This window comes from Mesoplodon bidens, assembly GCF_964165515.1.
Source record: "Mesoplodon bidens genome assembly, chromosome: 2".
Lineage (NCBI taxonomy): Eukaryota > Metazoa > Chordata > Mammalia > Artiodactyla > Ziphiidae > Mesoplodon > Mesoplodon bidens.
This window is the reverse complement of record NC_138177.1, coordinates 40222064-40247403: the sequence shown is the minus strand read 5'-3', so window position 1 is coordinate 40247403 and position 25340 is coordinate 40222064. Positions and strand designations below refer to the sequence as shown.

Below are 25340 nucleotides of genomic sequence, written 5' to 3'. Positions count from 1 at the left end.
TAGTGCCCTCTAAAGCTCTCTTCGAGGAAGTCTAAAGAGAAGAGTTCAGGTTCTTCTTTACAGGTGTTACAGCTGTAATGATTTACATGACTGGGAAGGTGGCATGTCATTCCCAGAGCCTCAGGGCTATAAACAGAGCCAAAGAGCAGAGCAAAGCCTTATTGCTGTCTCTGTAGCTCCAAACTCCTTCATCTGGTCTTAAGTTACTCCAGTTGGGTCAGCCCTCCAGATGGCCTGCTGGTCCAGCACATTACTTACTGTTCCTTCCATTATGTTTGAGAGTGTTCCTCATCGTATAAAGAAAGTACGAAAGTACCTTTAGTTTAGCTGAAGACGTGTGTATTTAAAAGGTGGAAAGACAACTCTTTACATACATCTGCTAATTTAGAAAGCCCAAATAATTTGAAAAGAGTCCTCCGTAGTCACTATTCAAATATGGAGACTACACCAGGGGGTCCGGCAGACTCCAGCCCGCAAGCCCGGGCCTGTTCCTGTAAATAGTTGTACTGGATCACAGCCCCTGTTCATTTGTTTACAGACTGTTCACAGCTGCTTTCCTGCTACAACAGCAGACAGAGCAGTTGTAACAGAGACTGTATGGCCTGCAAAACGTAAAACATTTACTATCTAGAGCTTAACAGGAAGAATTTGCCAACCTCTGGACCACAACCAAAGTATTCCAATCTGAGAAGGGTTAAAAAAATAAACATATAAATAAATAAATTTATATACTCACACACACGCACGTACACATACCGGATTGTTCTCAGGAAAAGAAACAACCCAAAGAATACATTACGAGACGCTTCCCCTTCATCATACCTTTTAAAACATCTTACATCCCCTGTACCACACTCAGGCCACACCAAGTATAAAGGGTTACAAATATTCAGATTTTATTATAAATAAAATACTGTTTTTTTTAACATAAAAAATGCCAAGTGTTGCATTTTATTTACTACCCTGGAGAGCAAGACCGTAGAGATTAAGGCAAACAGCTAAAGTGAAGGCACATGGAAAAGGGCCACGGTTGGAATTAAGAGGGAAAATTCCAGGGAACAGCTGTGTATGTTCCGTGTGACACCCAGCATTCTGCAGCAGCCATCCTGTCAATTTTATTACATAAAATACAGATAACTGGAACTATACAATAAAATAATGGCTATATTGCAGGTGTGTAATTAAGGTATTGTCTTATAAAGAACTTTTATTTTAAAAATAAAATTCTGTTTAAAAATATACCACACAGATGGAAAAGGAGAAAAGAAACAACAACAAATCCCCAAAATTTTACTGTGGCCTAAGACTTACTGGAGTGAACCTGACCCATAGGCTAGAGGGTAAACTACCTTAGCAGTCTATCTTCAGTCCTTTCCCTGAAACCTTGACCAAAATGTCTCATAGGATGTGGCCACTTAAAAAGAGGAACTAGCTAGGAAACACTGATGTGAACACTTGGCAAGAAAGAGCCAGGCCTCCTGCGATAGGAGAAGAGGCCTGAGAAGAGGAATGGAGTGGAAGCTTAGGAGGATGCCAGGTCAAAACACCAGCAAGTCAACTCTGGGACGCAAGGAGGAGATGGAAAGGGGAAGAACTAAAGGCAGACCACCTCTCCCACTCTGTCTGTCTGCAGCATGATCCCTGATGCACTACAAGCACTCAAGTAATTACGCACCCCTTATAAAAATGACCCCATCCAGCTCAAACAACGGCCAGAGGGCATTTCTCACTCATTCCTGGCTAGGCTCACACGGATGGTAAAGATGCCCTTCAGCGAACTTTCCTAATTCCATCCTTCCCTGTCCTGCTCTGGGACAGGCATTAAGAACATCGTGCTGTGGCTGAGGACCACCAGGACTGCAACGGAAGAGGGTTCGAGGTACCTCTTTATCGTGGCTGTGTGTGGAGGAAAGCAGGTGGATGTGAATGTCAGAGAACGGACATGCTGCAAACACAAGGCGAAGAGCAAAGCAACAGGGAACAAATCCAATCCAAAGAACTGCAGACGGAAGGGAAGGAGGTATACAGACACATTGTGCCGGTGAAGAGGAAAAATGAAGTGAAGAAGTGAACGGACAGTGCCATTCTAGAAACAGGACCAAGTATATTTACATAAACTCCTTACTCTATAATCATGATAAACAAAAAAACATTCACACAAAAATATAAATTTGAAATAATTAATAGCACCAGTGTGTCAGATAATAGTTTCTTTCCCCCGCTACGCAAAGTACAAAGTTGCATAGTGTTAAAGGCTATATATGAATCTCGAAAGCGGGTTGGTAGGAAGTAGGGGTTTGTGGCAGAGAATCGTCATGCTGTGACCTTAGAAGAAAACCACAGAGCTGAGGGTCAGAAGTTGAGAAGCTCACTAGGAAACTCCATGTAAGGGTCTTCCCTCTACGCTTAGAGGGAAGGTTTAGAGGTGGGTTTAAATCACAAAGTGCAGGAACGAGATGGTGTTGGCAGCTGTGTGAAATACTGAGTGCAAGTATTTGTCACCAGGATTTGGCAAACAATGTGTTCTGAGGGGTTCTACAAGACGGGAACATCAGGAGAAAACTGAGGCTAAGGGTCGAATGTTTCATCTCTCCCCGATGGAAGAAAAATGGATATGTGGGATCCTGACAATACAAGTTGCATCTAAGTTCTATCCCTTTGCTAGAAAAGACTAGGACAAGGAGGCTTTTCTTTTGTTTTGTCAAGATCGTAAGGACCACCCGTTCTCTGCCAGGTAACAACACTAGTTCCAAGACTAATATTCTAAAAAAGCTCTAAGAATTAGTTTGATTTTGAAAAAAACTTTAGTGGTTATCATATCCCTATTTCTTCTGCATAAGTTCCATCTATAGGAATAGAAGACGTCTGTTGGTGAGTGCAAGCTGCCCATCCAGATTTAAATTATCAGCTGCCCAAAGATCTGAAAAAAGTTTATCTTCCTAGTCAATTATTAACATCTGAGAAAATGTTCAGCCTACTTCTGCAGTCTCACATTCTCCTGGAGACTGTCATAAATCATTGCATCCTTACCCGTGGGATGGCTCAGTGTCCTAAACTCAAAATAGCTAAAACAACAGATGATGGCTCTCGACATTCTAAATGACCAACACCTTTGGCACAGGATGTGTATTTCCTTTTGCTTAAAAGGAGGAGGGGCAGGAGATGTGGATGCATTTTCTTTACCTATAGACTGGATATACTGGCCATCACAATGCTACTGTCAGTAGCCAAACTTCTCCTTCATAGAAACAAGAGTACTGAGACTGAGGAGGTTCTGTTGGCATCGGCGAGAAAGGGAGGGCTACTGGCTCAGCCCTGGCCCACAACGGTTCCCACGAAGGGTTTAAGCCACTGTACAGCAACGCAGGATGCCACGTCCTTATGCAACTCAGAAGGGAAAGGTGGGTCTAAGGGACCACCACTAAGTGGAAGAGAGACTTTATTAGATAAAACCCTTTGTTCCTGATTCACGATGTTTAGTTTGCTTCTCTTTAAACTTTGTGACTTTTCCTGGCTCAAAAGGACAGTGGTGGAGAGCAGCAGAGAGTGGGGGTCTGAAAAATGTAATCTTGGTGTTAAGGCACTCTGTGGCCTCACAGTGGCTCCCTAAAGGAAGACGCTAGGGCTTTTCAATAGACGGGGTGTTGAAGCAGCCAGAGGGTAAGGTCTTCTTGATGTCTTCCAGGTTGCGGATGTCCTTCAGGATCTCCTCAATGTCTCTGTTATAGTCCATGATGGCAGCCTCCTGCCTCCTGGCTTCATTCTCCAGGTTAGACACTTTCCTGTCTAGATCACTGACTTTCATTTCATCTTTGGCTTTGTTCAGGGTACCTTCAATCTCATTTAGCTTGTTCAGGTCCACTGTGTCCAGCTGCCCTGTTGAGTCAGAAAGGACACAGAAGAGGACAGACACATTCAGTGAGAATTATAACATCACTCCACAAGTATCCCCACCAACGTTTTTATAAAGGAAGCCCAGCAGCTGTCGCTATGAAAAAGTGGCCTGAGAACTTGATGCCTGTCATACAAGGGCATTAACAATGCAAAGCAAGTACAATCACTGACCTAATCTAGCAGGGATGGGTCAGAGCTTATAATGAATATTGGGGCTGGATTTTTTTTTTTCCTGAGAAGACGGTTTTTGTGAAATGTTTTCTAAATGTATAACAACCATGTCCTAGACCTTAAGCCTCACTTGTGGTTTTGAAGGTCATCTGGTAACGTGTAATACCTTTTTCACGTTTATATATGTAATCCTTGTGTCTTTTTAGTGCCCTCTAATGAACATAAAAATCTTTACGCTAGAACCCTAAGCCCTCAGCTCTTCAATTCCAGGGATTCTGGGTTTTTCTGGGAGTCATGTCCTGCTCCCAAGAGTTAGACACTATTATCGGAGCCCTCCTATGGAAAATGGCCAGGGTTGAAATGCTGAAATAATTTCAGCAAAGCTTCACTTTTTAAAAATAATTAGTTAATTAATTAATTAATTTTTATTTTTGGCTGTGTTGCGTCTTCGTTTCTGTGCGAGGGCTTTCTCTAGTTGCGGTGAGCGGGGGTCACTCTTCATCGCGGTGTGCGGGCCTCTCACTAGCGCGGCCTCTCTTGTTGCGGAGCACAGGCTCCAGACGTGCAGGCTCAGTAGTTGTGGCTCACGGGTCTAGTTGCTCCGCGGCATGTGGGATCTTCCCAGACCAGGGCTCGAACCCGCGTCCCCTGCATTAGCAGGCAGATTCTCAACCACTGCGCCACCAGGGAAGCCCCAGAGCTTCGCTTTAAAATTAGCAAGAAAAAGAGGTCCTTTTGAAAGGAACGACTTCTATATTAAACGAAAGCAGATAGCCAGCTGCACAGTGACCAGCACTTTATGCATCTTGTACTTGATTAAATTCTCACCAGATCATTTGACATCAGTGATTCTCAGCTGTTAAGTAATCTGCCCAAATTTGCACAGCTTACAGGCAACAAAGCAAAGATTCCAACCCAAGTGTGACTAACTTTAAAATACAACCTTTTCTGTCACAAAACCTACCCCTTCCAGCTTACTTTCATTTTAAAATCCATCTGATGGCACATAATTTATTATTCTTGAAAATTGAGACAGATAAAAATATCACACACACCTCCCAAAAAAAAAAAACCCCACAAAACAAAACACTGACCAAAACCAAACTTTAAAGGCTATCACATGAAAATAGAGTGCCTTGCTTACAAAGCTGTACTGGCTAGAGTATTACAACTTTATAATAGAGGCTGGTGACAAAAGTACACCTGCCCTATAATGAGGCCTGCTCCCTATATCAAACTGGATTAAAGGAACATTTCAATATGCTTATATTTCCTTCAAAAAGAAAGCCTTCTCTCTTTTGGCATAAAAACTGTGACCTCATCCAATGAGCCTTTAATCGATTATCCTTTAAAGTGTTCTTTTATTCTGTCATTGAAATCCTTCACTTTAAATCCTTTAAAGACATTCTGCCAGCAGGATGAACTAAGAATAATCACTGTTCGCTTGTACCATAAACCTTGACCATAAATGAGCCACCCTAGCTGGAAGCATATCTTCACAATTTTATTAAGTCCTCAGACCACGGTCAGATTCCAATACTAAGTCAGATTCCCTGGAAGGACCTAGTAAGTACACGTTGAATTAATACAACTTAAAGTCATGATTCAGTTCATATGGTCTTTGCACTGTAGTATCTACTTTTGAGTCAACTATCTCAGATCCCAAGAACAGTACAAAGAATTCAAAGGCTGCCTAACAAGACTCTATGGTTACTTACCCAGCTGCTCCAGGAGGTCATTAATAAGGTTGAGGAGGCTGGTGACAGAGTTTTTGGCCTTTCTGGCATTGATCTCAGCTTCCTGAGCAGCCTGTGAAGCCTGTACAGGAAAAAAGGATAAATGATACAGTAGTCTTGATGATACGTTGTTATCTTCTTGAAGTATCTTTTCCCCAATGAGTCAACAAATCTAATTTTCAGATGGTTTCCCTTCTTCTAACTCATGAAACTATTATCTCTTACTGTAGAGATGTTCTTTTTTGGTCATATCTTCATGTTGAGGATGTTGCTATTTTTAATTCACTTAATAGTCATAAGGAGGCAGTCAGTATGCCTATAATGACTGTATTTGTATTTCAGAGATCAACGTTACCTCCTTTTCTCACTTTCTCACTCAAAAACACATGGAGGTGTATTCATAATAAAACCCATCAAGCAGAAACAAGTTACTTTTTAAGGATGAGCATAAAAACTACCATTTTAGAACCAAAACATGTCCTCTGGGATGATCTTAGAGACTTGATTGTCAGAAATGTCCTATTCTCAGAAACTTTTCATAATTAAGTGACATTCTTCTAAAACTCCCTCTCCCCATGCAGTCACACAAATACACATATACAAATTGGGGCAATACAATTTACATTTAAAAAATCAACCAAAGGTAAAAATATTTGGGAAAATTCCATGAAACCTGAACAAATACACTTGTGCATGAGTCACAGGAAATGGCAATGGAAGAGGAAGTGTCTAAGTATCAGAAAACAGATGCTCTCACAAATAAATCTGGTCAGGATATACACGAGTAGCTTTGAGCTTCCTACCACAGAACTGTTTTTCCTAGCTTTTTTGGGTCAAGAGAATACAAAATGTTTGGATAGAAACAATGTGAAAATTTTAAAAAGAAAAAGAAAGCAACGGAAAAAACCTTCACAAATAAACGATTAACCTCTGTTCAAACTGCAGCCATTCTCACTGCACCTTCCCAGGCTGTCTGCGAGTGTTCTAGCAGAGCTGTAAAGGACTCTGCTATGGCCATACTATTACATTTAACCTGCTGTCTGCAGCTTCCTCTTCCAGGAACAACTGTGAGCCTTCACTCTTTCCCTTAAAAAACAGGTTACAGACTGCAACAATAATGATACAATGTTGGCCTTTCAGGACTGATATTTAAATATAAATGGGATAGTATATATGAGGGTGCCTTGTGCTCCTTAGAAGTTACTTACCAAAAGGAACAAAAGGTGCATCTTCTTTCTACCCTTTTAATTGAATTCATACCCTTTTTTGAAGCTCATAGAGAATACATATCTTTTCCTTTCCTTCAACAGGCTCTAAATCTAATGTTTCTATAACTGTATTAAAACATAAAATCCAGAGACCCTCAGCACATATGAAATATACACATTTTTACTATATGGGAATTTCCACTTGAGCCATACCTTGCTATAGAAAATGAGGACAATTCAAAACAACAAAAAATGCATAATAAAATAAGGTATTTGCACACGATGCTTCCTGTTATCACTTCCCTAGGGACTTCTTTACCTAGATTAACAGGCTTAGTAGTTCTTTCCATCCCAAGGTGAAAATGATCTACAGTGAAGGGTGTTACTTTTAGCAGGAGTGGAAGAAGGGTCCCTTCCTTGCACTGAAAGTCCACAATTAAACAAGTTCATGTCTATCATTACTGTAGTTATAATCAGATTGAACTGTAAAGGAATATTTCCATTGTGACTCCATCAAAGTCTTTCAAAAGCAAAATATAGCACAAAATGGAACCTAGTCCTTTGTTGGGCCATGCATTCACAAGTCAATTTTGTTACAAACAGGGCTATGTATACACATCATCACAAAAAGTGAAAAATCAAATTGGATGTAAGTTTGGTGTGTTTTGTCATCTTCAAAAATGTCCTTTTACACAAGAAACTGGTCTTTGTCTTTAGGCAGCAAGTTGCTGGGAGAATAAGAGGACGGAAATTAACTTTTCACTGCATGGCTTTTGTTCTTTTTTGATTTTATACCACCTATGAATTACCCATTCAAAAATATAAAGACATACTTTTAAATGTCCTAAAATCTCAAATGTGTAAAACAATGTTTTGCTTTTAACTGAGAGTAGCTTTGGGAAGGAACTATTGTGCAACAATCTGGCAGAAGATCCAAATTCTTTGTCTTCTATGTAAGTTACTAACCCAATTCTTGACCAGAAAACACAATTAAAAACAGAAGTCAATATGAAAAAGACTCTTCTCAACAAGTTAGGGATCTTTATTATTAAACACCCTTCACTTTCTGCCCATTAGCAAACATGCAAAAATCACTTACCATCCCTGCCATCATCATATCCTGGTCCGCATCATCTTGTTTTTTCTTCAGCTCCTTTTCTGCTTCCTGTAGCTGTTTCAACATATTATTCACCTCGTTATCCAGATCTGTAACTTCTGCAAAAGTCCTCTCAGCTTCTGCCTTGGTGCTGGTAGCATTCTAGGCACAAAGTAAACAATTCCTAATGAAAAAAAGTTTCCCTTTTTCTAAAGTATGCTGCCACTCCTTTTATAATCTGTAAGATGGTTCAAAAATATGATCCAGAAAGAACAGGGCAATAATTTGTACTATATGTTTAATTACGTTATCATTTATTTGGGCTACAAATTTAATGAAAAAAATAACATTACCATCTAACATAACATTTTATATTTTATAAAGCACTTTAATTTGTATCCTCTTGTTTAATCCTGTTAATAAAAATTCCTGGGCTTCCCTGGTGGCGCAGTGGTTGAGAGTCTGCCTGCCGATGCAGGGGACACGGGTTCGTGCCCCCGTCTGGGAGGATCCCACATGCCGCGGAGCGGCTGGGCCCGTGAGCCATGGCCGCTGAGCCTGCGCGTCCGGAGCCTGTGCTCCACAACGGGAGAGGCCACATCAGTGAGAGGCCCGCGTACCGCGAAAAAAAAAAAAAAAAAAAGTTCCTGTTATATCGTTGCCTTTTTTTTTTTTTTTTCCCGGTACGCGGGCCTCTCACTGTTGTGGCCTCTCCCGTTGTGGAGCACAGGCTCCGGACGCACAGGCTCAGCGGCCATGGCTCACGGGCCCAGCCGCTCCGCGGCATGTGGGATCCTCCCGGGCCGGGGCACGAACCCGCGTCCCCTGCATCGGCAGGCGTACTCTCAACCACTGCGCCACCAGGGAAGCCCTATCGTTGCCATTTTTAGTTGGGGTCACATAGCTGCAACATTTAAATGGTGTATATTTTCCACCACATTGTACTGATTAGACTCTTTCGCTTGGATAATTTTCTATTCAAAGCTAGCCTTAATCTATTGATACTTGGCAGTTCATCATAATGTACAAAAAGTCCATAATTCTGAAATATATTTTATAAAATATAATTAATCCAAGAAACTAAAAAATGTGTGTGATTTCCAAACACATAAGTTTAGAATCAGCTCCAATTTCTCCTTTAAATAAAACAGATTTATCTTTAAGTAGGAGAAAGCCAGCCTAGAGAAATTATTCTTTAAGATGAGTAGAAAGAATCCTAGCACTGGTAACTTCAAAAGTTCTAAATAGGTGGGTCTTAGATATGGCAATATGCTTAAAAGGGGGTCTTAAAAACTGTACTGACTTGGCACTGTATATAAGATGGAAAAAATATCAATTGTTCATGTCAAGGAACTGTGTTTACTTAGAAAGAATCTGCTTTTTTGTGGGCAGGAGCTTGATGGGTCACTGAAGCCAACCCCCCTCCTTAACAACTCAGACCCTGCCACTGAGACCCAGCAGAAATTTTAGAGTAAAGGACCCTTTCAATGACTCCCTCTTCAATCAGTGTGGTTACCTGCTCTAATGCCTAGTAAAAGAAAATGAACGACAAGGATGGTTTAATATAACTTTACTGGAGTTGAGGAAAAAATTTGCAAGAGCTTTTGGGGGTCTGGAAAGAAACCGGAAAATGACTAGAGAATAGATGAGCAAAGGCTTCGTTTCAGACAAGAGGGGAGAGCACACCTTTTGGACAGCACTGGCGATCCTCTCCGCCTCGTGGGCCTTGTTCTTGGCCTCGGTGGCATCTGCGGCAGCATTGCCCAGAGCCAGCTGTGCTTCCCTGGTCTTTTCATTGGCTTCGATTATAGTCTGGTTGATGGCAGGGATTCTCCTTAGTGCTTCCTCTGCAGCCGTCTTGTTATCATTTACTCGCCTATCAAAATCTAAAACAGGTTCAAGGAATGCAATTAAACTAAACTTTCAACAAGCCAAAAGGGAACTTTTCAGGGAGCTGCCACTGGATTTTGTTTTATGAACAATGAAAGTCAGGGGAAAAGAATGAAAAACAGCATGGACTGAAATGTTAGAACAAAGCACATAGATCTACATGGAAGATTCATGTGAATGAACACCTGTTTCTGGAAGGCAAATTCTCACTTGAAACATTTATTTTCATGCAGAGCTGAGTATGCCATCACCTCCACCTCAACCAATATCGAAAGGCTGCAGTTTATGTAGTGTTTACTAAGTGTTAGGTACTGAGTTAAGAGCTTTATGTGCTTGTGACACAGGCATTGAATCATTTTTATACATGAGAAAACTGAGGATTAAAGAGGTAATTTTTTCAAGGATTCACAGTAAGTAAGAGGTGGATCAGGGATTCTAAACCAAACCCACTGACACAAAGCCCATACATTCAACCATTATCCTATAAAGCTTCTGTATATATAGAGCTTATGTTTATCAGATGTGAATCCAAGGCTACACAGTGAATTGAGCACAGTTTGTTTTTATCTTGGGTGAGGGAAGAAAATATAAAGACTGAGATGCAATTGGCAGAGAAAATTAAAGATAACCTCCATTTACCAACACAAGTCAGCTAAACAGGCATATCTTGGTTACAGGCAATATCTTTTTTTGGCTTCCATACCTAAGAATGTTGGGGTAAGATGACATGAGCACTGGCATTTTTCTTTGAAATACTTTACCATAAAAAAAGGTAGGGTAGGGACTTCCCTGGTGGCACAGTGGTTAAGAATCCACCTGCCAATGTAGGGGACACGGGTTTGATCCCTGGTCTGGGAAGATCCCACAGGCCGCAGAGCAACTAAGACCGTGCGCCACAACTACTGAGGCTGTGCTCTAGAGCCCATGAGCCACAACTACTGAGCCCAAGTGCCACAACTACTGAAACCCATGCGCCTAGAGCCTGTGCTCCGCAACGAGAAGCCACCGCAATGAGAAGCCTGCGCACCGCAACAAAGAGTAGCCCCCGCTCGCTGCAACTAGAGAAAGCACGCAAAAAGCAACAAAGACCCAACACAGCCAAAAATAAATTAATCAATTAAAAAATAAAGCACTATCAGCTGATGCGTAAAACAGTAATTGTTGGCTTTAATTATATGCATTAACTGATAAAAATTTTTTTTAAAAAGGTAGGGCAGGTGTTGGGGGATAAAGTAAGTGCAGTAAAAATCTTAACTGCTGAATCTGAATGACAGGTATATGGGATTTCTTACACTATTATCTCTTGTGCTGTATGTGTTCAGAAAGTCTCATAGTAAAAATTTTTTTACAAAAGAGAGAGAATCACCCTAATGAAGGACACATACAAATTTACCCTGTTATCTGACCCTCTCATACCTTTCAGGTTGCTGAGAATGTCATTGGCTTCTTGTAAGGTATTTCGTCCCTTTTTAGCAGCTTCTTCCGCAAGAGCCTTGGCAGCATCAGCTCGGGCTAGGAGTTGGTCGGCAGTCTGCAAACACGTGGCAGATAAGAGGACAAACCCTCCAAGGTAAAGCCCTTCTCTCTCCTAACAGACCAGGCACCTACGAGCCACCACCCTGACACTGGCCAGTATACAGCAGGTTAGGCCTGGGCATCAGCATAAGGCCCTCCTCTGAATACTTTTTCATGTGTTTTGTTTCTTCTGCAATTGTGGTAGCATCACAGACACAGCCTACAGTCAGGCAGTTTCAATTTTTGCCTCAAGAAACGAAGCAACTTGCAAAGCAAACCAACCTGCTGTTCGGTCTTTCCTTTTTCCAGAAGGTTCTTTACTTCAAATTCCTTCCCTCTCATGTCCTGTCTGAGGTCCTCATAATCTTTTAACTTTTGGTCAATCAGACGATCCAGATCCTCAGCTTCCTTCTTTATTTTATTTGCCTCATTCTATGAAAAGCAAGTAAGATCATCATATTTTAGGCAAATCAACTGAACTGATGAAAAGGTAGGCTTAGTAATTCTATACTTAGAGGATATTTTTAAAAGAATAGCACAGGTCAAGATTTTATGGACCTTTTTAAAAAACTGAGGTATGTATACTTATACATAGTGAAATGTACAGCACTTAGTTTGATGAGTTTTGACAAATATATTCACCTGTGTAACCAACACCCCAATCAAGATACAGAATATTTCCACCCAGGAAATTCCCTTGTATCTCTTTCCAGTCAATTTCCACACCCACCTTTCCAACAATGCAGCTGCCACTGGTCTGGTTTTTATCATCATAGATTAGTTTTGCCTACTGTCAAATTCCACATATATGGAATCATACAGTATGTACACGTCTGAGGAGACCTAAAACTTTATGGTAAAAATGAAGTCAACACCTCAGATGTAAAAAGTGAAATTAATAAATTGTAAGTTTAATGTAAAAAATGCACCATTTATATAGAACTTGGTATGAGGATTCATGATTAGAGTACAGATGAAATAAAATACTACCAATCCCTAAATATTTTACCTGCCCCAAAGCATCCTGATATAGTTCTTTCATTTAAACCATTCTTTTATTTCTCTCTTGTTCAAAACCATGGTAACGACCTAGGTGTAGTCTGTTTTAATTAATCCAAATATATTATAATTTGGATTTATATCCAAGATTTAGGAGTGATTATTCCTATCACTAAAGGAGTCTTTGCTATTTAATGTTTATAATAACCACAGGATTTTTTTTTACCTCAGTAAGTTCTACTAACGTATCTAAACTAGAACTCAACTTTACCATTGAGCTCTTGGGAGGACAGAGGAGGCAGGTACTGATGACAGCTGCAGGGCAGTCAGAAGAGCTCTTACCCAGACTGAGGGGGTACGTGGCTGTGCGTTTGGTGGGAAGAGGGCAGGAGCTGTGAATGGGGGACGGCAGTGACAACCAAAGCCTGTGCATGCAGGCTGTCAGCGCCATACCTCCATGGCTTCTGAGTCCACAGGAGTCAGCTGGGCAACACTGGCATAGATCTCCACAGCTTTCTCACCAGCCTTCTTGGCCTCCTCATGTACTCGGGCAGCTTGCTTCTCTAGATCCTGTGAGATGTTCTTTGCTTGTTCATACCTAAGGAACAAAAGATGTGATTTGATGAAAACCCTAGCTGCTTTTAGCATCTTAATGTTTACCAGATTCATTCTAGTTTAAATCACCGTGATAGTATTTCCAAAACCTCAAAGAAATGTTATATTAAAATGCTATTATTTAATACCAACATAAGATTAAATTTAGATTTCATCTCAGCACTTCTATTTATAGCATATGGTTTACCATATGCTTTCTTATTTCAGACACCTTTTAAATATTTGTAGCTCAAATATATTTTCTCTGCTTACTCTATGATATTTTTTCTCTTCTCCTTTATGCAGAATTTTAAGTATCATGGCTAGTCGTTACCATTCTCTGCTGATACAGTAACTGGATCAAATAAAATGTCTGCGGCTCTACATCCCCTGCTCTAATTACTGCACCATTTCAAAAGCATGATTAACAAAAGAAATCTTACTGCATGAACACATGGCCTGAATTCACCGGCATTTAATTTTTCCTTAAACTGGTGTTACTTACAAGAACAACTGAAGGGCTATAAACCACTTTTAAATTACACTCACTTTCTATTAAGCTCTTCAATCTCAAATGCTGTTTGATTTTCTCCTGCCAGCGTCCTCAAAAGCAGATTATATGCCTCAATTGATGTATCATTGGCTGCCTTTGCCACTCGTACAATGTCATCAGCTTCTTGTTTATGGCTGTATAACATAAGAGGAAAAAGAAGCCATGAAACACAGCCGTCTAAAAGGGAAAGAAGTAGAATTTAGGTAATGCTTACCTTATTAATATGCATAAACTAATGTGGGCAGAGTTCCACAAATATTGAAAAAATCTTATAAATTTGGAATTTTGTTATCATTTCAGCGGGGCTGAGTTTATAAATAGCGTTCTGTGATCTAAGAAAATGATATTTCCCAAGGATATTAATGATATAAAATGTATAGGGGCAAATGCTTGTATTTCTTAAAAATTACTTTTAAATATAATTATTTAAGGGTATTTATATATGAAACTGTGTATACCAGCAAGAACTCATTTCTCTAGTCATAAACACAAATCCCAGACCTCATCTTTAATTGCTACTCTGGTTCTGTTACTGCATAGTCTTGAAACAACTTTGACTATTCAGATTTCTCACATGCAACCTAGTTACTGGCCAGGAAGAGCAACTCAACAAGGAACATGTCAACAGGGACTCCAGACAAATAACGCATTTTAGCTGGGTAAATGCTAAGGTTTTTTCAACTCTAAAATTTCATATGACATTGTCACACTGCAATACATGGCCATTCTTCTTGATATGATAAACTTTCCTTCAAAATTCATGCATGAAGTACACCACAATTAATTTCCAAGACCTAATTTTCTCGGGAGTTTTCGATAATGTTTTCAGCTGTCTTCTTTTAATCAGAAAATTCAGCTCTGAAACCATGAATGTTCTATGAGCTAAATGACAACAGTTCACACACATTTACAAAGAACAGAAAGAGAGCACATATCGTAAATCAAGAAGCCAATGTAACTGCTCAGATATTGAGGCTAAAATTCTAACATCAGGCTTATTTAAGCACCCTGTACCTATGAGGTCTACTAGCTGTTCTGCAATGCATTCGATAAACATTTATTGAGTACCTACTATATGCCAGACATCGTTTTAAGCATTGGGACTTCAGCAGTGAATAAAGCACACAAAATCACCTGCCCTCACAGAGCCTACATTTTAGCAATTTTATTTTTAAAAAAATGTTTTCACTTGATGCCCTCTACAATTTAAAGTCTTCCTAAGAAATTACATTTAATCAGGAATGAAATAGTCTGTTTCTGATTTTCACATGTACTATGGGTTAGTAAATGTCTCTATTGAAACTTGAAAATTAAACATTTTTGTTGAAAATTTAAAAATTTTTAAAAATAACTAAATTCTACTGAGCTTAATTATCTATTAACTTTAAGGTTTCAAAATTAAAAATCTAAAAAATGTTATGGTTTTCCTTAGATGTGCAAATATAATTTCCCTCCAAACCATCATATTCTAATATTCAAAGTAAATATTCTAATTTCAAAGTAAAGGGAAGCAAAGAGTACATGTAGCTAATCGCATTTCAGAAACGAGAGCAAACTTTGCAAAAGTGGGTTACGTGGGAAGTGTGTGTGGGGATAGAATGAAACAACGTGTGCACACCGCGATGAAAGCCATAACTTAACCATTAAAGAGGGAGCTGGAGGTTACCGTTCAGCAAGCTTTCGTGCCTCATCCGCCAAAAGAGTCATGTTGTTTGGGTCCCCTGTAGATTCTGGTTGAGTGATTGACTAGAGAGGAAATAAACAAAGCACTAATCTCAAAGGAATGAATTATTTAAATTTAATAAAGCAAGTGTCAAAACTAAATTTTCACTAGTGTTATTTAGAGAAAGAACGTCTCTTCTTAATTTCAGAGATCTTCAGGTAACATCAGCGTCCTTGATTGTGGATTATTATTTCTATTTTCAGCAGAGAATAAAGGAAGCTTAGAGTTCCCTGGTGGCCCAGTGGTTAAGATTCCATGCTCCCAATGCAGGGGGCCTGGGTGCGATCCCTGGTTAGGGAACTAGATCCTGCATGCTGCCACTAAGAGCCCGCACGCTGCAACTAAAAGATCCCGCGTGTGACAGCGAAGATCCTGCGTGCTGCAACTAAGACCTGGCACAGCCAAATAAATAAATAAATATTAAAAAAAAAAGGAAGATTAAATTGCCTAGTGCCATAGAAGGAACAAAACTAGAGAAAGGACCCAGATGTCCTTTGGTTTGAATCCAGTTTGTGATAACTATTTCATGGCAACTATGAGCAATGTGGCTTTCTTGCTCCATGTTTGAAGACAAATAAAAAGATACAAGGAGTCAATTTAGCTGAAGAAGCATTCCACTACCAGTAGAAGCCAAGGGACTCCCTCAGCCCCACCTCAGACCTTCCCAGTCACTCACCACATTGGCAATGGCAACTTTTGCTTTCTCCAGTTCTCTGGATGCGATTTCAATCAACTGCTCTGTGCTTTCTACCCGGGCAAATGCTTGTTCAGCCAAGTTTCCAGTCTCTTCAATGGTATTCCGGATATTCTGTAAACGGCTAATTTGGCTGAATAAGGTGTTATTCACTCTCTGGAGGCGATCCATCAAATTTTGGTCGACATCTGCAATCACAGTGCAGAAGAAAGTCCATAAATTATCTGAAGCGGGGTTGGGGCGGGGGACACATATCATCTCACGTGAAATCTGAGGCGCTGCTTATCCTTACTCTTCCAAACATAGCATCTTTCTGACAAGTTTCTCTAAGTCCATTGGCAGAGCTGGTCAGTCTTCACTGTGCCCAGCAGTAGCGCCACTGTTACATTCATCTACGGTCTCCAAGTGGGTTAACTGGAGATTAACACACTGTGTCTCTCCCACTTGACTATGAGTCCCTCATTCTTACTCAACACTGTATCCCCAGTCTTACACAGTGATTGGCAAAGAGAAGACACTCGAAAAATGTCTGCTGAAGGAAAGATTTTGATATTCCAGCATATGCAAGATTGAATCATAAAAATACAATGTTGTTAAAAGCACTACCAGCCCTGAGAGCTGGACATTTTACTAAACTAGGAAAAAACTCGGTTCAAAACCGATGTTGAGGGACTTCCCTGGTGGCGCAGTGGTTAAGAATCCGCCTGCCAAGGCAGGGGACACGGGTTCAAGCCCTGGTCCAGGAAGATCCCACATGCCACGGAGCAACTAAGCCCGTGTGCCACAACTACTGAGCCTGCGCTCTAGAGCCCATGAGCCACAACTACCGAGTCTGCGCGCCACAACTACTGAAGCCCGCGTGCCTAGAGCCTGTGCTCCACAACAAGAGAAGCCACCGCAACGAGAAGCCCGTGCACGGCAACAAAGAGCAGCCCCTGCTCGCCACAACTAGAGAAAGCCCATGCGCAGCAGTGAAGACCCAACACAGCCAAAAATAAATAAATAACATAACTAATAAGAATTCTTTCTGGGAAAAAAACCCCCCAAAAAACGGATGTTGAAATATGGCACGTTAAAACTATTTTGTATTTTAAACTAAATAGACTCTTGCTGCCACCTCCCACTGCCTGGCACATCCATGTAATTTCTTTCAAATTGATCTCTGCTTTTGAAAAGTTCTTCAAATTGTTCTCTATTAATTATGCCCATTCAATTTAAACCTCATACCTGTGTCCTAATCAATCAATCAATATAAGCCCATGCAAAGATAATTGTGACGTTATTACAATTCTCACGTCATGAAGTTATATTATACTATACGGGAACCATTAAGTCAATCCTATTCAAAATTGACCAGTTCTTATTTCTGCATGGTGTTAGTGTTGGCATCTAAATTTTCCAAGGAATGTAAAAGAGATGAGGAGTCAAAGTTAAGATCAACAAAGATGAATACAGGTTTGGAAAAATAGCAACATACAAGCAGGGCCACCCAATCAATACACATGCAAAGCTGGTGGCCTGCAAAACATCGCATCCAACTATACAAAATGGCCCTGCGCGGATGATTACTTAAAACAATTCTTTGATAATCCAAAGATTTTAAAGAAAATACAAAATATAAAAACAAGCTGAAATCATAGAAAATCATTTAGATTTAGGAAGCGTAAGCATTGGCTTCATTGGCTAATGAAGTTATAGAAGCCCCTTCCCTTTAGAACTTCAAAAAGGTAACAGATACCGATCTCTCTGGCCAGTTCTTTACAGAAACAATAGTATCCCAAAAAGGGAACAAATAACCTAAGTGGATCACTTCAAAGCCCTCTAATTCCAAGTGTCCAATTGCAAGACATAATTGCACCATATAATCTCCCTTCAAACTGAAGAATAAACACAAGTTTAACTACAAATGAACACTTAGGGAGAGTCTGAAAGGGTAAATCAGTTTGAAGATATTTTTATTCTTGGCTAGTTTGAACCTAAGTAGGAAAGGTCAGCCAGGAACTCCATGAATCAGGATTTAGTGGGAGTGGATTTTAACTCCAGCCTCACTGTGGTGCTCCCAAAGCTAGCAGAAGCAGCCTGTTATGCTCCCCATCTTTCAGGTGGCTCAAGGGAAGGTATGGTGGCCATGGCTCCTATCAGAGCTTCTGTCCCACAGAATCACCGGCTTGGGCAGAGGAAAGCACGTAGCCAGAAAGAGACAGATGTAACTGGGGCTGCGCCAAGGTGTGGAGCCTGGATGAGTGGCAGTGCTGGCTGACCTCCCCTACCTGCCCCGTGCCCGTGCCCATGCCCATGTGCTGGTGCTGCTGGCACCAGAGCTGCCTGCCACGCCCCACCTCTCAGGTTGGCTGATTGGCACTTAAGAATGATCGCCCCACGTTCAGTTCTTCAACGGATAGGGCAGGACAGATGCGAATTTGCTGTTACAAGAGAATACATTAATGAAAAAAAACATGTGTCTAAATTTGAAAATGAACAGCCTAAAAAAACCACCATGGTTTATACAGAACAGGAAACATATAAATTCTTCTTAATCTATGTTTAAGACTTAAAATGTAACAACAACTGAAACAAAACACATAAGTTTTTGACCTCTCATTTTATTTTTCAATTTCTATAAATTTACCTCATAGAACAATTTTTGGACTGTCCTAATAAAAATGAAACAAACTGGCCCAAACCAGATACATCCAATTTCTTCCTTCTCTACTTCAGTACTTTTATAAAATCTTAGGGACATTTACAACGAGAAATAAGCAATATATTTAGTCTTTGTTGACCCGTACTCTGACAAGAGGACTTCTCTAACTCCAGATGGAAACATCATCAATAGGGAAGTTGATCATTGTGGTCCCGGGTGTATCAATGTTAATGCACATTTACTAGGAGTATCTGATGAGCATCTGTGTCTCAGTGATGGAAAACTCCAAAACAAAGTGACTTCAGCCCAGTGGTGAACACCTTGATAGAAGGATTTATAAAATGCTTGGATTTTAACATCTAACAGTTTTTGATGTGTTGGGAGAATTATTTCTGCTTAGTGTATCTTAAAACATTGACAGGTTCTTTTCTACATGTTTAAAAATTAAATAATTCACATTCTCAACAGAGTTTAAAAATTGGTGGGCTTCCCTGATGGCGCAGTGGTTGAGAGTCCGCCTGCCGATGCAGGGGACACGGGTTCGTGCCCCGGTCCGGGAAGATCCCACATGCCGCGGAACGGCTGGGCCCGTGAGCCATGGCCGCTGAGCCTGCGCGTCCGGAGCCTGTGCTCCGCAACGGGAGAGGCCATGGCAGTGAGAGGCCCGCGTACCGCAAAAAAAAAAAAAAAAAAAAAAAAAAAAATTGAGAAAGAATTTTATAAAACCATACTACTTAACCTTGCATTAGGAGCTACATCTAAAGATGGACCATCTTATAGAAATTACCCACTTGTTTAATCGCGTGTACCTTTGACATCCTGGGCCTCACGAAGGAGGTCAGTCACCTCTCTCTCTGCTTCCTTTAGTCTATCCTCAAAGGCTTGATCCGTCACCATCTCATCCCCAGTTCCAAGGTTTGCAATGAGATTCTCTAATTCCTGGAGTTTTGCTCGATGATCAGCAACCTAAGCATAATGGAGGAAGAAAAGGGAAAGGTAGGGTGTACAGACATTCCTGAAGAACTCGACTGTACTTCCTGCAGGAACAATAATCAAAGGGGGTACTCTAGAACAGGGGTGCCCAACCCCCAGACTGTAGACCGGCAGCAGTCCGCGGCCTGCTCGGAACCGGGCCGCACAGCAAGAGGCGAGTAGCGGGTGAGCGAGCAAAGCTTCATCTGCTGTCCCCCATCACTCTCCACGGCCTGCATTACCACCTGCACCATCACCGCCCCCCGCACACCCTGTCCACAGAAAAGTTGTCTTCCACGAAACTGGTCCCTGGTGCCAAAAAGGTTGGGGACTGCTGCCCTATAAGTATGAAGGTCTATACACTTCATGTATGTATACTTTTAAGTAGATAACATGGGTAGTTTTTCCTCCTTTCTCTGGCTTCAAAAGAAAAACTGGTTGATTCCTTTGACGTTAAACTGTACATGCTGATGATTCTCCAGTTCTGACCTCTCCCTTGTGTTTGAGATTACCTATCTGATATCCCCACTTGGCTCTCTGATAGGTATTCTCAACTTAATATCCAAAATTCTACCCTTGATTTTTTCTCTTAAATATGTATTCTCTGAGTCATCGCCATCTCATTAAGTAATGCCTACAACTACCTTAAGCAAAAAACCCAAGATCCATCGTTGATTCCTCTCTTTCCCTAACCTTACCCTCTCTCATACCCTGCCCTGCCGAACACACATATAATATTTATCCAATTCAATCTAGGCTTCCCCCTTTTGCCCCACACCTAACCATCAATCTTCACACAGCAGAGTGCTGTTCTTAAAATATAAACTGGATTTCCCAGCTTAAAACTCATTAGTGCATTCCCACTGGATTTGGAATAAAATCTGAATTCCTTACTCTGGTCAACATGGTGCAACCTAAGCTGTCTCTACCAACCTTTCCAGTCTTACCACAAACCACTCCCTCCTCACTCAGCAGGCTCCAGACACTCTCCAGCTTTGAGGCCTTTGTACCCCACGTTCCCCCTGCCTGGAGCCTACCCACCACTTCTCCTTTGGTTTTCTCTTTCTTATCCTTAAGATCTCACCTTAAGTGAGTTTCCATAGAGGCTCTATATAAAGTAGTTCTCCCCAGTTATTCTCTGTTTGTATTCTTTCTTGCACTTATCTCAGTTAGTGTTTCTTTAATTTTTATTATTTGTCTCCCAACTGGAACTTGAGTCTTTGAGAACAGGGACTGTGTCTATTTTGTTCACCATTTTTTCTCTAGAGCTTAGAGCATAGGAAGTGCCCATTCAACGTCTGCTGAATGAATGAACGCATGCACTGTTGACAGCTGACCTTATCCTTTACCAGCCGGTAACAAGCTGGACATTCCTGGCAGCCAGGCCAAGACCGATTGTAGAAATAGTTCTCTTCACACTGGTCACAGCGATTCCCCACAAAGCCTTCTTTGCATTCACAGAGACCATCATCTTTGCACTGGAGGGAAAGAGACCCCTCAGGATGACAGTCACAGGCTGCAGAATAAAGGGAGAAGGGTACATAATAAGGAAAAAAAGGAAGAGTGCATTTTCTTTTAACTCACATTGGTATCAATAAGCCAACTGTATTATTATTATAATTAGATGCTTTGTGAAAAACAGGCCGATTTAGGAGAATTTATTTATTTATTTATTTATTTATTTAAATTTTTTTTTTTGATTAGTTTCTGCTTTATAACAAAGTGAATCAGTCATACATATACATCCGTTCCCACATCCCTTCCCTCATGCATCTCCCTCCCCGATTTAGGAGAATTTAAATGGTTAAGCCTGCTTAGCAGAGAAGCCAGACATTTTTAAAACAACAGTAAATTTTAAAGTGAGCATCTTTTGGAGGGGGCACATGTCATGTGCCTGAATAATTATAGAAATTAGTCTATTATAGAAAGTGCCCTTTTTGTGCACTTCGAGAATTTATCTCTACCTTCATCTCTCCACTGTTTTTCTCTCACTAAGGAACTAGAAAACCCAAACGCTAATGCTTATTTTCCATTATTTTATAGTTTGTTTACTCATTTTGTTCTCTGAACGGAGTCAATGACTTATGCTACATTCCACAGGAGAAATGAAGGAATTCAGAAAGCAAAAACCCAAACTGTTCCGTGGCCTAATTCCAAGCAAGTGTTTATGCCAAGGAGCAGCAGATGTGGACATGTAACCGCACCAAAAGGGCCCCAAGGGTGGGAAGCAACTGAGCCAGTAAGTCAACAAACACGTTTGAGCAGAATCCCTCACTGTTTCATTTTCTGCACTAAGAAGGTGATCAATTAAAAAGTTTCATTAAGCACGGGGAAGGCTCGGTAACCAAAGGGTAATCATCTGGAAAAATTAAAGACTAGAAAAAGGAAGGATCAGAAACACTGTAATAGAAGACATAAATAGGGTGGTTGCAAAGAAACTAGAGAGACTTTCGGTCCTCTGAGTTTTAAAAAATGGATAATATTTCTTGAATAAAGCATCTATGATGATTTGGGCACAGTCCTGACTGTGAGCCGTGTGGCTACAGTGAGGCTGTCGAAGTCCTTTCTGGACTAACAGTTCTAACTGGAATGAGACGAGACTTTGCCACCAACGCCCCTTACGTTTACAGCCTTCAGGTCCAAACCCAAAGTGGTTGACCTCGCAGCGCTCGCAGTGCTGACCAGTGATGCCAGGCTGGCACTCACACTGGCCAGTGTGGATGTCACACTGTCCATTGGTGGAACCTAAAGCATGGCAGTCACACCTGAAAATGAACACATGACATTTCTCAGGTAAGAAAAACAGACTTTAAGCAAACCTTTCTTTTTTGTTCCTTTCAGCATAGGACTGATGTAATTTGTATTACAAAACAGAATGTTAAGGGCTATTATGACAGACATTAAGGGTTATTAAAACCTGAGGTTCAAGTAATTTTCATGAGTTCTATTCAGAACTTCTTTTTCTAACCTAACCCACACAAATACTTTTATTTCACGACTAAAACTACTACCCATGGCTCTCCAATCTGGCACCACATGGGCACTGAATAGGAGGTTTGAAAACAGGAATTCCCAGGCAACTGCAACCCTTGAAGGTCTAAGCATCTCTGAAAGGACCATATAATTTGTATTGTTAAAAAAATGTTGCTCAGGTGACACTGACACAGCTGGGGCCACTGCATTCCACTCTTTTCTCTCATTACTTAATTACATCTCTCCAGTATTGCCTCAAAAGGGTGCCTTGCCTATTTTAGGCACTCAAATAATTCCTGAACAAAGCCAAGCCAACTATGAACCATAACTTATAAAAATTCATCTCTGACAATAAAAAAGCAAAGGTCACTTGAACCAAAGGCAGCCGCCATCTTACCTCTCACAGCCCTGCCCGCTCTGCAGGTTGTAGAATCCAGGGTCACAAGCTCCACAGTCCCGGCCGGTCACATGAGGCAGACACTCACACTGCCCGGTCACAGGGTTACAGCTGCTCTGCTGCTTCACGGTCCCATAGGGGTTGCAGTCACAGGCTAAGGCAGGAAGACAGAGACAGCAAAAGATGCAAATCATCTGAGAGAAATACTAAAGTATAAACAACACAAATAGATTCTTCAGATTTGCATTATCCAGTACAGTAGCCACTGGTCACCGGTGGCTACTGAGCACTTGAAATGTGGCTGGTATGAATTGAGATGTGCTGTCAGTGTGAAACACACACTGGACTTCGGAGACTTGGTGTGGAAAAGAACATACATCTCAAAAATTTTTTACTGATTACTTGTTGAGATGATAATACGTTAGATAGGTTACGTTAAATAAAATACAGTGTTAAATTAATTTCACCTGTTTCTCTTTACTGTACTGTGTCTACTAGAGAAATTTAAATCACATAAGTTGTTTGCACTATATTTCTATTGAACAATGCTGCATTCGACCAAACAACTGTAAATATTTAAAGAGACCATGCAATGATTCTCAGAACGAATGAATATAACTGTGACAGAATCTGGCCGATGGACGACTACCTTTGCACTTGTCTGCTGGATTGGGAGCCAGGGGATTTCCAAAAAATCCATCTTTGCACCGGTCACAGTAGAAGCCAGCCGTGTTATAGATGCACTTCAAGCATTCTCCCGTCAAGCGATTGCAGTTTCCAACTGCATTGGGATCGATGTTGTCATTGCACTGGCACAGGCGACAAAGCCTCACAGGGCCGTTTCTACCCAGAGGGTCTCCAAAGTAGCCGTCATCACAGAGCTCACATCTTTTACCTGCGCGTGAGACAATCTGATGTTATGAAAGAAAAGGCCTTAGATGTTTCTAGTGCTACTGGTTACAAACAGTCTGGAGTAACCATCAGATGCAAGGCAACATGGGGCAGTGGACATGGCACCAGCCTAGAACAGAGGACCTGGGCTGCAGTCCTGGGACCTTGGACACATGTCCATTTCCTTATTAGAAAGACAACACCTGTTTTGCCTCCTTTGCTTCAGTTGTTTGGAGGATTAACTGAAATCATGCACTAGGAGTGCTTTGTAAATGAGTCCAGCTCAGGTTTATTAACCTTTCCAGTCCCAAGGGCTGGTACATTCATCTATGTTTGTTTTTTCTGATAATATTGAGAAAAATGAAAGATGACACTTGATACCATACATTTCTTATACCACAGGGTGGGCAGGATCATTCTCTTAAAAAATAAAAGGCATGTGCTAATCCTTGTTTGAGCTGGCACAGGAGAGAACTTGGAGATCATCATTTGCCACTCACTTCTATTACAACTAAGGGAACAGCCAGGTTGAGAAACTTGCCCACAACCAAACAGCTGATAGTAAAAGAGACAGAGGTAGAATTCAGGGCTCTTTCCTCTGTATTAAACTCACTGCTCCTCATCCTTCTTTTTCCACTTTCCCACTATTATTGGCTCAAGTTGTGTTCTTGGTATCTTTGTAGCCAACTGGGCCTGAATTACCTAAACTTTTTGGAGAAGCAGAGGTTTCTTCATTTACTCATCCCACAAATACTAACTGAGCATCTACAGACACTGCTCGAGGTTATCAGGGTGATGTGGTGAACAGGGTGGATGAGGTCTCTGCTCTCACAAAGCTTATGCAGCAACTGAGGGAGACCAGTTCACAGACATATAAACAAGATCACTTCAGAGAGCGACACACATAAAAAAGTTAAAACAGAAACCATGACAGAGAGACAGGGTGAGGGCTACTTTATATTGGGTGGTTAGAGAAAAGCCTCTGTAAGAGGAGACATTTGGGATGACAATGGAAAGACACAAGAAACAAACCATGATAATATCCAAGAGAAGAATGTTCCAGAAAAGCAAGATAAGCTTGTGGAAGCAGTAAGAGACAACCATATAGGTCACAGTAAGGAAAATGGGTTTCAAGTACAGTGAGATGCTATTAGGGTTTTTTTTAAGTGATGAGATCTGATTTACATTTTAAAAGTATTATTCTGGCTACTCTATGGAGAATGGGTTGTAGGAGAGCAGAGTGAAGCATGGAGACAAATTAGGAGGCTATTTCAGGTGAGAGATGACAGCGGAGTAGACCAGGGTGGTAGCGGTTTAAGTGGTAAAGAGTGCTCAGATTTGAGAACCAGCAGCACCTGCTGACTGTCTGATCCTAGGAAATGAAAGAGAG

At 41.0% G+C, this 25340-nt stretch overlaps 1 protein-coding gene across 1 annotated transcript in view; it reads right to left on the bottom strand.

The window, feature by feature from the left end:
- Positions 1 to 872: 872 nt before the first annotated feature.
- The window catches only part of LAMC1 (laminin subunit gamma 1), a 125785-nt gene continuing 101317 nt past the window's right edge, over positions 873 to 25340 (bottom strand). The window contains exons 14-28 of the mRNA XM_081223572.1: positions 23709 to 23954; positions 23060 to 23213; positions 22312 to 22454; positions 21027 to 21205; positions 19527 to 19683; positions 16056 to 16261; positions 15323 to 15402; positions 13653 to 13790; positions 12963 to 13107; positions 11793 to 11942; positions 11412 to 11526; positions 9792 to 9991; positions 8109 to 8267; positions 5784 to 5883; positions 873 to 3876 (exon numbers count right to left, since the gene is read on the bottom strand). Of these exons, the coding sequence (XP_081079698.1) occupies positions 3620 to 3876; positions 5784 to 5883; positions 8109 to 8267; positions 9792 to 9991; positions 11412 to 11526; positions 11793 to 11942; positions 12963 to 13107; positions 13653 to 13790; positions 15323 to 15402; positions 16056 to 16261; positions 19527 to 19683; positions 21027 to 21205; positions 22312 to 22454; positions 23060 to 23213; positions 23709 to 23954 (2429 nt within the window). The 3' untranslated portion in view covers positions 873 to 3619. The remainder of the gene's footprint in view (positions 3877 to 5783; positions 5884 to 8108; positions 8268 to 9791; positions 9992 to 11411; positions 11527 to 11792; positions 11943 to 12962; positions 13108 to 13652; positions 13791 to 15322; positions 15403 to 16055; positions 16262 to 19526; positions 19684 to 21026; positions 21206 to 22311; positions 22455 to 23059; positions 23214 to 23708; positions 23955 to 25340) is intronic.